The following is a 12,426-nucleotide window of genomic DNA, read 5'->3' on the forward strand; positions in this document are numbered from 1 at the left end:
AGAGGAGAGAGAGTAAGAGGAGAGAGAGTAGAGGAGAGAGAGTAAGAGGAGAGAGAGTAGAGGAGAAAGAGTAGAGGAGAGAGAGTAGAGGAGAGGAGAAAGAGTAGAGGAGAGATTCAACACAGGCACGGCTTTACAGAAGAAATTGCTTCCTCCCGTTACTCCGTCCTCTGTGACTATCTCCATCTAGAAACTAAGCTGCACGGGGTGCAGGGAACTACTCTGACGGGCTCATGAGCAGACGGCTTTACGGAGCGGTAGATTGGCTTTGCAAAAAACCCAGAGTGTTCTATGAAATGATGCTTTTAAAAAAATAATCACCCGACAACCCAAATTTGATCGTGGGAAGTCAAAATCGTGATCGCGATTAAAATTCAATTAATTGTGCAGCCCTACTGGTAAGTACTGGATATGATGACCATACAGAATCATTAATTTGACTCAGTCTAGTAAACCCTAAAATTGTATTACTTTTTCTTGATCATTTAGATTAATTTTACAAACAATAAGAGCAGTACATCTCACAGCTTTACACAAACACAATCGCACAACAGCAAGTCCTCCACAACACACAAAACGTGTGGCGGAGGCGGCTTCATTCGTAACACACTGCAGACACACACAGAAACTTCCTGACTTTGCACTTTACCCATAAAGCCTCCCGCAACCATCCCCGCCCCCATACTTCTCCCTCCCTCCCTCCCTCCCACACACACACACACACACACACACACACACACACACACACACACACACACACACGTCTTTTGTGTTTTGCGAATCCCCCAAATGTCATAGGAGGGGCAGAATACACAAGCTCTGCATCATCTTGAAGGCTGTCCTTCACTGGAAGCAGAGCGCTGTGTGTTGCAGCTTTTCATCTGAGCTCTGCACAAATCTCCGCTCCCCGAGGGTTCAAAAACTTAACATGGTTTAGGATTAACATTTAACGTGGGGCTGTGCCAAGGCTCCAAAGTCCCCTTCAAGCTGAAAGGACTGCTTCACTCGGGAAACGGACGTCAAGGTTCACCAGCGCACCTGGGCTTACATTCTAAACACATACAGATAATAGGCTAAATCTGGTACTTCCAAAAATTGCCCTTTCACTACAGGAGAGGTGTGCTTTTGGTTGAGTAAGAGTATATGTGGGTGTTTGTTTGTGTGTACCCACACTTGGCTGTCAAAGGTTGATGACTCCAAAGTATTAGCACAAGCATGGACAAAGGTCACAGAGGCTTCTCTATGGGTTTGCCACTGTCATTCAAACTGACTTCAGACATACACACTCTATTCCCACTGCCATTACATACTGATCCAGTAAACGAAGGAGATCAAGTAAGTCCATGAGGGAGAGGCAGGCAAACACAGACAGAGACAGACAGCATAGCCAGCCTCTGACAGAGCCAAACTACACTTTTTCTACAATACAGGTTTAATGTCTTATCTGGATCATTTTTTTAAATGTCCTACCTGGATCAGAGCAAAACCCGGGACCTATATCAATCTGGCAAACGGACTGGGGGTCTTCAGGAGACTACTCTGTGCCTAGTGACAGAGACCCGGCCTGCACCCTGAGCTAGGGCACACTTTAGTCAGTCCAATCGATTCTGAGTAGGGTTCCGTTCTATTGCCACAGGTTTTGCATCTATGTGCCCACATGTCTAATATTGGAGCGGATCTGAGAAGACCTGCTGTCGCTGGTGTGTTGAAATGAAGCAGGTCATATTGCGAGCATTTCTGTACTCTAATTAACTGTCCACCTCAGCGTGCTATTGTTGCAGCGCTGCTCTCCTCTAAAACTGTCAGTCTCTACACTCTACAGTAGGGGTGGAACGGTACATGTATTGAACCGAAACAGTACTGGTGTCTCGGTTCAGTAGATACATTTACACGAAGAAGAGACAGTATGAAAATAAATAAAACTTGGGTGCCAATTAAAGAATGTAATGCAGACCTACTGTTAGATATGCGTTTCTTTAGGGACACCTAATCTGTAGCTCCCCCTTAGTTCTGAAGCTCCCATGCTCCGACTACATGTCGACGGCCCAGTGAGTGAGTCAGAGCTAAGCACTAAGGACGAGTAGGCTAGCCTATGGCGAGTGGTGGCGACCTGCGGGAAAACTTGGGTTTCCCAGTCAGTTCCAGTAGTACAGGCAGGAGAGTGCTGGGTAAGACTAAGCGTGGTTCAGCAGTTGTCAGGTATGTGAGTAGAAATACATCTAACATGCTAACGCATAGCCAACACCATCACCCAGATGTGCCAATCACTGGAACAAGACAGAAAAACTGTCCAACTTCTCTCTAAAGTGCTTAACCAGCCTTTAGAGACAAATACAGAATGGGCAAAAATAATTATCGGAATTTACATGTCATCTTCAATGTGCCCATATTAACTTGTAGAGGAACCTGGCTTCAATTATTTGCTGCACGCACTCGAACCTCATTACAACATGCCATCCCGTCCACAAATGAGTCCAACTGTAGTCCTCATTACAACCAAACACAGACGCTGATGGAGCACAAGTTGTGAGCTGCACCCTCCGTTTCACTAACAACTGATGGTTAGACTTCCCGTGCTACGGAGCGCTATCTCACGGTGACGGTTCATGTCAATGACTCGGAGTGGGAAATTAAACTGTCAGTTGTACAGATGTGGCCGCTGTATGAGCAGCACAAAATACTCACCAAGCTGAGAAGCTACAGGAGGTTGTGGCAGCGTGAAAACTAGAAAGGTATGCCTGTCACACTTAATAGAAAGAATACTTTTACTTTGGGGTGGAAGGTCTCTCCTAAGTAATCTTTTTTGTTGTTATTATTCTATGTAATTTGCACTTTCATAAATAAGAGATGCTGTATTTTTTTGTCTTATTTTGTTTGCTAGTTCTAGATGGAGTGTGGAGATGATGTGCGGTACTTATTGATTACTGTTCACATTTGACTTTCCACACTGCATGAGACTGTATGACACTAGGTGCTACAGCCTGACACATGCCTTCTGCAGTTTTGTTTGAACCAAACCGGAACTTCTGTGTATCGTTCAACCAATACTCTATAGTGAGATAATTTTGCTACATGTGAGAACAAAAATGACGTAAAATATTATATAAAGCAATATAAAGTTAAATATTCTGATATTACTGTTGTACTACAGCTACATTGCTTCTACTCGCTGAGAAAGCCGACACACATTTAGCAGTCTTGTACTGTAGACTTACTAAAGCTAACCAAGGTAAGCACCTCGATACTGATACCGCAACAATATTGTAGCGTTGACTATTAGTGCTTTTACAAAATATTTACAGACTTGTGATAAATATTCATCGGTAATGTTGATATAATGACTAAGTGGGTAAAGGCAAATAATACAACAATTACAACAGACATCACTTTACTGTAATGCAGCCTTTACAACCAGGAAAAGAGACACTTTTGTGTCTCTTGCCTTCATAGGCCACATCATTTGCTATACAATATCCTGTACAGACATTATATCACCCTGCAGAGCAATAGAAACAGCATTTTAACTTTGAAGGGGTGCCATTGAGCTCAGCTCACCCTCTGGCATTAAGCTTCCTGAGTGTTTGAGTACCATCCAACTAATCATCTGTCCAGTCTTTGATGATGACAGCTGGTCAGACCTCCCTACAGCCACAGGCTACAGCCTGACACAAACAAAAGCCTCGGACTTTTCTCGCCATTCTCATTTTTTGCCCAATGTTTATTCCCCAAAAGCAAATTCTGCCACGCCGCACTACAAAACAAAACAGCTATTTGTGTCAAAGGAAGTGAGAAGAAAAACAGCCTAACACACAAACACTTTTTTCCCATTACATGGTACCTGCTAGACTCGCTTCTACTCGTCCTTTGTGGTTTTTCATTATGAAAACAGGTACCTTGTACCTGCTAACAGGTGCTTCATGAATTATCACCTCCGTCGAGGTTCTAAACGAGCTGAGGCAATACCAAAAGCTGACGTGAAAACCTGCGGACTGCTGATTGGTCGGAGAGAATCCTCACTAATCGCGGTGTCATAATTGCTTGCCACCGACGGGGGGGGGTGTGTCCTGAACAAACCCGCCATATTTAATGACAAATAATATTTATTGCCACGCCTGCAGTCTGACTGAGCCACTCCGCCAAGACAAGGCCGAACGACATTACAGGTGGCACCGAGTTGTCTGGGCGATCACTTCATGGCTTGTCAAACCGGAAACTGGTCCCGCCAGCCTTCATTGATTGAGTCAGTAAACCAGCTCAGCTCCCAGGCTCAGCTCTCCACAGGGAGAGGAAAAGACGAAAAAGATGGAGGGGAGAGGTACCGTGATGGATGGTTTCTGACAAGGGCCTAACTGGTGTTCTACAGGTGGGAAAGGTGGGAAAAAAGAGGCATGAGAGGGGAAGGGAAATACAGATCACATCCATGGATACCATTTGTTTATTGCAATTTTGTGGTCCTGCAGCATTGTGAGTTGAAATCACTAAATCTGTTAAAACAAAGTATGCAATTGTTGCACAGAAGGTTGCTTTGAATTAAGGTCTAATTAAATTTCTCTAAATGCCCAATTACATTCTGTTTGAAATCAAAGCCTGAACTTGAATGAGGAAGAGGAGACATTAATTTAAGCTCCTTAGTGAATGGTAAACTAAAAGTATGGACAAGGAGAAGACAGGGATGCTTCCTCTTTTATTATTTTTTTTTAATTTGTTTACAATTATTTGCATAATCACTATTCTAAAATCCTACAATTATCTTTTATAATTTATTTAATCATTGCATTGTGTGTAACTGAACACAATGGTGTAAAATGTGAAGGGAAAATGAAATGAGTAAAAGACACGCAACCACACACTGCGCTCACGTGGTACTGCAAAAGTCTGAATCCTGAGGTGGGCGTGGTCTCTGCAAGTAACATTACAAGATGAACCACAAATTATAGAGCAGACAGAGAACACTTCACACGTCCAGCAGGGCTTCATGTGCAGATACGCCCCAAAACATTCAGACATCTATCACACTAAATTTAGGCTAACCCTGTCAACAGACTGCAGATTAACTACAAAACCATGATAGCCAAATCTGACAAACATGCAGCCCTTCATTCACTCGCAGTCATTAGACATATGCAGTCTTGGTTGGAGTTGAATTAGCAGCTGAAACCACAGCTGGGATGAGGCTGCTGACTTGACACACCCTGAGATGGATGGGACACACATTAGGAGATCACTCTGGAAAATGACAACTGCATTGAGGAGTCTTTTCATTTGAAATTGCATGTGCATGAATCATTAAAGCGCTCTATTTAGAAAGAAGAGCCTGGCAACAGTAATCACTGATGGTAATGCTTTCTGCTGATCACACAAATACCGCATGCAGTGCTCATCATAGTTCTGTGTATGTTTTGGGACCTTTGGAATAGAGATGGTGAAGTGATAGCACATTACATATTCCGACTGGACGATTCTTACAAAGGCACTTGAGTAGACGTCATTTCTGTGAGATATTAACCTGGCACTTCCTTAGTTAAATTCTTCCCTAGATTTAGAAATACATGTAAGATTAGATTTCCCCAGGGTGAACACATTTACAGTGGTGTTACTACATGTTTTAATGTGTTTAATATTGTGCATTAATAAAGCTTTAGTGTGTAACTTCTTGATATTAATGAACGTCACATTCATGCCATAGCCCAATGAGTAGTTACAAAGCTAATTAAGGCTCAGCTCCACAATCTCCTGGATTTCTCAGTATGGCTATGTTCAAAAGATTGTGTTGTGTCATGTGGACGCGCTGACAGTTTTGATGATGTCATTACTCAGAATTCCTCATGGCGGCGGCAGACACTACACACTATCGCTTAAATTACTACTCTTGCTTTATTTTCTTCAAAGTAAAACAAAATAGTTGGATCCAGCTCATGTTATGGACCCAAACTAAACTCTATTGTACGCTTGACAGATAAGAGAGTTATACGTGGAAGAGTACACAGTGTCAGCTAACAGTATGGCAGTACAACAACCCAGGCCCAATGTTTGCTATGTCCACACATAAGGTATGTGCAGCAAAAAAAATAACTGAATGGTTGAATGGTGCACTGAAGTTTAGGTTAGGAGACTGTAAAAGACCGTAAAGCTCTTTCTTTACACAGTTGCTTAATATTAGAGGCATCTGCCTAAAGCACCTTTTATGGCGAATGTCTCTCTTTTTTTTCCTCTCTCTCTCTCTCTCTCTCTCTCTCTCTCTCTCTCTCTCTCTCTCTCTCTCTCTCTCTCTCTCTCTCTCTCTCTCTCTCTCTCTCTCTCTCTCTCTCTCTCTCAATAGTTTCCACATTAGTTGCCAAGTGATCAGTTAGGCCTGTGCTCAGGATACTGCCTCTCCCGGCTAACTAACACAAGTAGAGCTGCTGGAAAAGTACAGATGTGTTTGTCTACCAGCCCTATCAGAGCTTAACAAGAGGAAATGTCCTCACCTGCTTTTGACAACTTGACAGACTGACTTACCTAGTCTAAGAAACACAAAGAAAATACTGTTTTGTTTTCAAACCTTGTATTTGTATTAACAATAAAAATGATTTGATGCATTTTTGAGAGAATCTTATATTTAAAGGAGTAAAGAATTTCACAATACAAACACAAAGCAAGGCCACAGTTTGGCACAACGTAGGGAGCTTTGTCTGATTCTGTAACCAAAAGTATTGACTTCTCTATTTGTGCCAGCTCGGGCCTCCCAGTACCTTGAGCTGTAACCAGGCATCTTGCTCCTAGATGTCCTAAACTAACATTTCAAACTCTCCCCAACCTCTCATCACCATTTCTCTCAGGCGTGTGCCAGACATCTGGGAGCAAAAACACGGCAGTGCAATGCACATGGTAATTTGAAGCACATTAAAAAAACTATAATACACAACATGGCATCTCAGAACTGAGACTGCAGAGACATAGAGAAAAGTCTCACATAGAGTAAAAGCAGCATATCCCGACATGAAATCAGAGCTTTAGTAAACAATGTGTACTTAGGGCAGAAAAAGCAACCTGTGGCCTGCTGAAAGAACAGCTGATGTAATCACAATTCAGGGTCAAATGCAATTTTGCTCTAGACTGAACTCCAAAATAAAGCACAATCAATCACATTAGAACAATGTGAGCCAGTTCTATAGTGAATGGAAACAATAATGCCATGTGCCTTTGCCCGGCTGGGAACGTTTTTGCTTTACTACATGGCAAACTGGGAATTCCTCCTTTAGAAAAACTAGAAAGGGCCATTACGTGTCTGTACAATGACTTGGAAGTGCTGTCTAAACACTGAGAAGAAACAGAAAATCCTGCAACAAGCTAACACTGTAGCAGAGATGTTTCCAAGTTTTCATGTCTGGACATGTGAAAATGGATCATATCTAAATGACTGATAGCCTCGAATCAGAGATTTTAAAACAGAATGCAAACGGGGAGTCATGAAGCTAATGTGGGTGCAGGGCGTGTGGAACCCTTGACATTGTCCCATAATCCCTATTGTTTACTGCCTCGTCAGTGGAGTTTACCTTGAAGTTGCTGGAGTTGACCCAGGAGCTGGCAATGCCGTCCACCATCTTGTCAAGTGCTGTCTGATCCTGCTCCAGGTCGTGGGACTTCTCCTTGTCCAAAATGTAATCAATGATCTCCTGCCCCATCTGCAGCCGGCGGCCCATGTCCTTCTGCAGGACCTGGGCCAGGCAGTTCTCCATGCTGGGCTCCATCCTCCTGGCCTCTGTTAACCAACCCCTCTGGCTTCCTCAGTCTGACTGACTGACTGCTACCTGGACACGTGCAATCCTCCACTGCTCAAAGCAGCAAGAATGACAGCTCAACAAAAGGAGCCCCAGTTAATGAAAGTTTGGCGGGGGACCTGCAAATAGGGAGAAAAAAGAAAGAGGCAAGTGTACACGGCTTGTATTTTTATCCCAGAAGACCGGCCTCGTCTTTGTGCCAAGTGCTAGCCCGCTAGTGGCCGTACCCTAGGGATGGATGGAGCAGGGCTTGGGGAATGGCAGCAATGCTGCGTGTGTGTCTGGACAGCAGCTGGGGAAAGTTTACTACTCCCTCCCACTTGTTTTTTTTCTCTCTTCTCTTCAAGGAGTCTGAGCCAAGCCACTATAGAAGGGGTAGAAGACGTGCTTTCGGCAGCAAATGGAGATGGATGGTGAGGGCTAGCTTAGAGCTCCATGTCCTGTCCCGGGATCTGTCCTGGAGAGCCCTAGAGAAAGAACAGCAGACATACATACATCAACATAACGTTGATTGTAAAGACTCCTGCCTCACGTCTAAAATCGTCGCATCCGCAACCAGGATGGCTGCGCCCATAACGGCAAACCCGACGACTCACAGCAGATCTCCACACACATGGGTGATGTCACATATGCTCTGTCCACTAATTTACAGTCTATGGTTATACCTGTGATGCTTAAACAACTAATCTCCTTTCAAGAATTCATTCAAAACTTTAAGAGGAATCAGAATCAGAAAAGGATTTATTGCCAATGCCAAGTCAGTAGCACTACGGAATGTTCCGCGCTGTTGGTGCATACATAAACATATTAAACATTCAAATGAAATGAAACAAAGACTGAAAACCCTTTGGGGAAAAAAGGGTGTGTGGATTAGTGCATGCTGGGCAAAAATGTTGATGTTCATTAAAAATAGAAATATATCAATCAACATTCAAAAACAAAATAACAAGGCAGTTTAATCAAGGCACTGATTGAAATCACACACACACACACACACACACACGCACACAGCTTGACCTGTTTATCTTAACACAGCGGCTGAGGGGTTGAGCTTCAGTAGCAACTCCAGATAAATCAGACACAGGGACGTCCCTGCGGTGTCCTGCCTATTTGTTCCACTTCCAAAGCCCCCGGCTCCCTGTGTCACAAGATGATCTACTTGAAAGGACTTTTTACACAACCTCTATCAGATGTGGGCCTTTGTTCCTAGAGGTGGAACTTAAACCTGAAGCAGCAAGATCTGTGCCAGATTCACTGGACTACAACCTTGTTATTGTGCAATAATATGTTATATACTTCTTCATTCATATTGTTGAAGCAATAAATAATGTTAAAAGTTCAATTTTTACTAGTCCCCACACTAACAGTTGCATGTGTGTATGAGTATAAGCACATTTTGAAGAAGCTGCATTGGTCTGAGTGTAATACATGTTAGTAATCATGTATTAGGACTGTAATTATGAAGCTCTTTGAACTGTTCAATTGAATCATGACATAAATGTCATTTACATTTCAGTTTATTATAGCATTTTATTCAAAGCTAATGTTACTTGTAATTTGACCATCCTCTTTGTTCAATGTATACCAGACCTACCTTCACCTTTGACAAGCCACTCATCCTGGTCACACTGATTTGAGGGTCTATCATGACACACACACACACACACACACACACACACACACACACACACACACACACCTGCTTTATTGCTATAAGGTCTTTGCGACATTAGCTGAGCTCAAGCTAGCTCGGAGCCTGACCATCAGTGCTAGCATTCCAACCGAAGGAGCGCCTTGACGTCCTAGATACTGCTAGCTAACGTTGACGGGAAGCGAAGCTTCCCTGAAATTTACTCGCGTGGTCACGAAACATTAGCTCCTTGTCTTTGTTTTCCTCTAAAACAGCTGGCTGAGCTTTCACACCGAGTAGGTGTGTACTATGGAATAAAAGCTAAAGCTAGCCCCGAGCGAAGCCCTTCCTTCCAATGAAACGTCAGTTCACCGACAGGCAGCACAAAGAGAAGAAAAGGTGACAAGAAAGCGAGGAGGTGTCTCTACTACATTCATTGTTCTACTTGCCATATCCTGCTTAAACGCCGCTGCTGGGTTGGACATACAGCCCGTACTTCTTGGCGTAGATATCCTGTCTACGGCCTCAAATCTCTTCTGTCTTTCTTTTTATCTCACTCACACTCTCCACCCGGAATGCTGCCTGCAGGACAAGAATGGGATCGTCGTGCGCATGCGCAGTCGATCCAGGGATGATGTTGGCACTTGGAAAACTGTCGCATGGCAATGCAAAAGAAAAAAGTACCACGCTGTGTACTGTGGATGTGTAACGAATAAGCTAACTCGGCGTGTAGCGACATCTGCTGGACACATCGGGTCCGGGATTTGGTCCTTTCCACTCATCAAGCGTCCAGCCTGTTAGCGTTACTCAAACTGTTGCATACAGAAAGCTGGAAGTCCAAATGTAAGGGTTTAAAATGGCGTTTCAGGGATATATATCCCCTAATTTACCTCTGTGGCGATAAGGAGGGTAACAATTTGTGTTTACTATTCATGGTAAGTACTAAGATACAGTATCAGATAAAATGATTTAAAGATAATATACTTCCTTTTGGTAGTGGAATTTGTTTTAAGTATAATTGCAGAATTTCATCTTGTTGCTGATGGATCCTTTTCATTCCACACATCACAAATGGTCCTAACAGGAAATGCACAGGTCCTACCAACATTTACGATAGCTCTGTTCTTTTCAAGTACCCCCAGTAACCCACATGTTTTTCCTACTGTGACATGCCAAAATACCTTCTGTCAAATGTTTTTTATTATAATAGGCCAGTGTGTATGCAAGTGCTTTTTGTTCTTCTGAAAGATACCACACAAAAGGACTGCTTAACAGTACATTCTCACATTATTTATTTTTTAAAGAACATACTTTACATAGTACAAATTTACCACGTTTTGTGTGCATAAAGCAAAATAGAAAGTCTATAGCTTTCTGTTTGTATCAACATTATGGCCCTCATGGCAAAGGAAACAGCCTGCTTCACAACTGAAATGCACATTTGCCATTGTCAAAGAAGTCCAGCCACAAATGTTGCCCATAAATCAGGCTCACGGATTATTTTGCAAGCACCATCCATAGTACTCACTAACAATTTTTGGTGGAATCTTTCATACAAATGCCTTTCTCAAATGTAATGTGAAAGATACACTGTGATTTGATCACCGTTCTAAGTTAAGCCTGACGTATGCAACTCTGACAGCCAGAGAATCAAGTCCACACTAACAGAGCACGTTCACTCTGCCTCGGCATCCTTTGCAGTGGCTTCCTCGCTCTCCGAGTCATCAGCCTCATCTTCCCCAACGTCACCATCGTCCTCCTCCGAGGAGGCGGAGCACTCTTCATCTTTATCTGCAGGAGGCATCTTAATGATTATTTCATCATCGGCATCATCGTCGCCGATGACCGTGGACTTCCTCCTCTCTAGGACAGAGGGGGTGCAGAGGGGCGTGGCGTCCTGAAGAGGAAGAGAGTCGCCCCTTAGTCACGCAAGCACATTCTGGTATAGATATCTGTAGTCCAAGTTATTCCCTTGAATCTATGTAATTTTAATTAAAGTTGACATAGTATGTTGGTACATGGGTTTTACCACGCAGACACCATGAGACAAACGCAATAAGCTTAATGTACCACAGTAATATAGGCACAGTTATCTGACCCCAGATCACTGGTGCACCTGGGGCCATTTTCACTCCGTGCCAAAGCGAAATAGAATATTTGTGTTGGCCTACATTACTACATGTAGACGCATCCATGGAATCAGAGGACCTTTTCTTCTGATGCACCTGGGCAGCCTGGAAAAGCAAAGAAAGCATTACGGTTAATACAAGGCAACAACAAAAGTATAGCTACTCCATGTTTTGACTGGACTTTTACTTGTTGTTGTTTTAATGTGAAGTTCCGAGGGAAACTTCCTGGGCCGATATCACTTCTGGGAATTCATAAAAAGGTAGGCTAGACTGTTTTCATTCACGGGAAGATGTTTTGCCATGTTAAAGGTCCCATTGCATGACAATTTCACTTTATTAGTTTTTTTAACATTAATATGAGTTCCCCAGCCTGCCTATGGTCCCCCCCAGTGGCTAGAAATGGTAATAGGTGCAAACTGAGCCATGGGTATTCTGCTCAGATACAGTATTAGGGACCACTAAAAGAGACTTCAGATACAGTACAAGGGGACCACTAAGGTCTATTTAAAAGAGACTTCCGAAACAGTATTAGGGGTAGGGCTGTAATCTCCCAGTCGACTAGTACATTTATTGGTCGATACGTTCTCGCTGGCAGCATTTTACAAAAATAGATAACGGGAAAAAGTTTGCATGTTGCAGCTGGACTACAAATATGGCATATCACCTAAAACCGGTAAGCTAACTTGTCTGTGTTAGGTTGCCCTGTCTGCCTGGAGTAGGCTATAAGAACATATCAGAATTGGCATATTTCATAGTCTAATAATTGTTTGTAATACAGCGCCAGCCCGCCCCACTATCACGGACTAATATACAGCACCAGCACGCCCCACCATCACGGACTAATATACAGCACCAGCACGCCCCACCATCACGGACTAATATACAGTACCAGCACGGCCCACCATCA

At 43.2% G+C, this 12,426-nt stretch overlaps 2 protein-coding genes and 1 non-coding gene across 42 annotated transcripts in view; all 3 read right to left on the reverse strand.

Moving 5' to 3' along the window:
* Nucleotides 1-7,783, reverse strand: part of clasp1a (cytoplasmic linker associated protein 1a) — an 83,964-nt gene extending 76,181 nt beyond the window's left edge. For all 40 annotated transcript variants that reach the window (XM_034885590.1, XM_034885592.1, XM_034885604.1 and 37 more), the window contains exon 1: nucleotides 7,536-7,783. In XM_034885590.1, the coding sequence (XP_034741481.1) occupies nucleotides 7,536-7,730 (195 nt within the window). In that variant the 5' untranslated portion in view covers nucleotides 7,731-7,783. The remainder of the gene's footprint in view (nucleotides 1-7,535) is intronic.
* A 2,884-nt stretch (nucleotides 7,784-10,667) lies between these two features.
* nifk (nucleolar protein interacting with the FHA domain of MKI67) overlaps nucleotides 10,668-12,426 on the reverse strand; it is a 4,878-nt gene continuing 3,119 nt past the window's right edge. Inside the window, exons 5-6 of the mRNA XM_034885613.1 lie at nucleotides 11,562-11,624; nucleotides 10,668-11,287 (exon numbers count right to left, since the gene is read on the reverse strand). Coding sequence (XP_034741504.1) covers nucleotides 11,066-11,287; nucleotides 11,562-11,624 — 285 coding nt within the window. The 3' untranslated portion in view covers nucleotides 10,668-11,065. The remainder of the gene's footprint in view (nucleotides 11,288-11,561; nucleotides 11,625-12,426) is intronic.
* Nucleotides 11,397-11,527, reverse strand: LOC117953546. The gene has a single exon (XR_004658640.1). It is a non-coding gene; the product is annotated as a small nucleolar RNA ACA64 (small nucleolar RNA).

The sequence above is a fragment of the Etheostoma cragini genome, chromosome 11 (genome assembly GCF_013103735.1).
Source record: "Etheostoma cragini isolate CJK2018 chromosome 11, CSU_Ecrag_1.0, whole genome shotgun sequence".
NCBI classification, from domain to species: Eukaryota; Metazoa; Chordata; class Actinopteri; order Perciformes; family Percidae; genus Etheostoma; species Etheostoma cragini.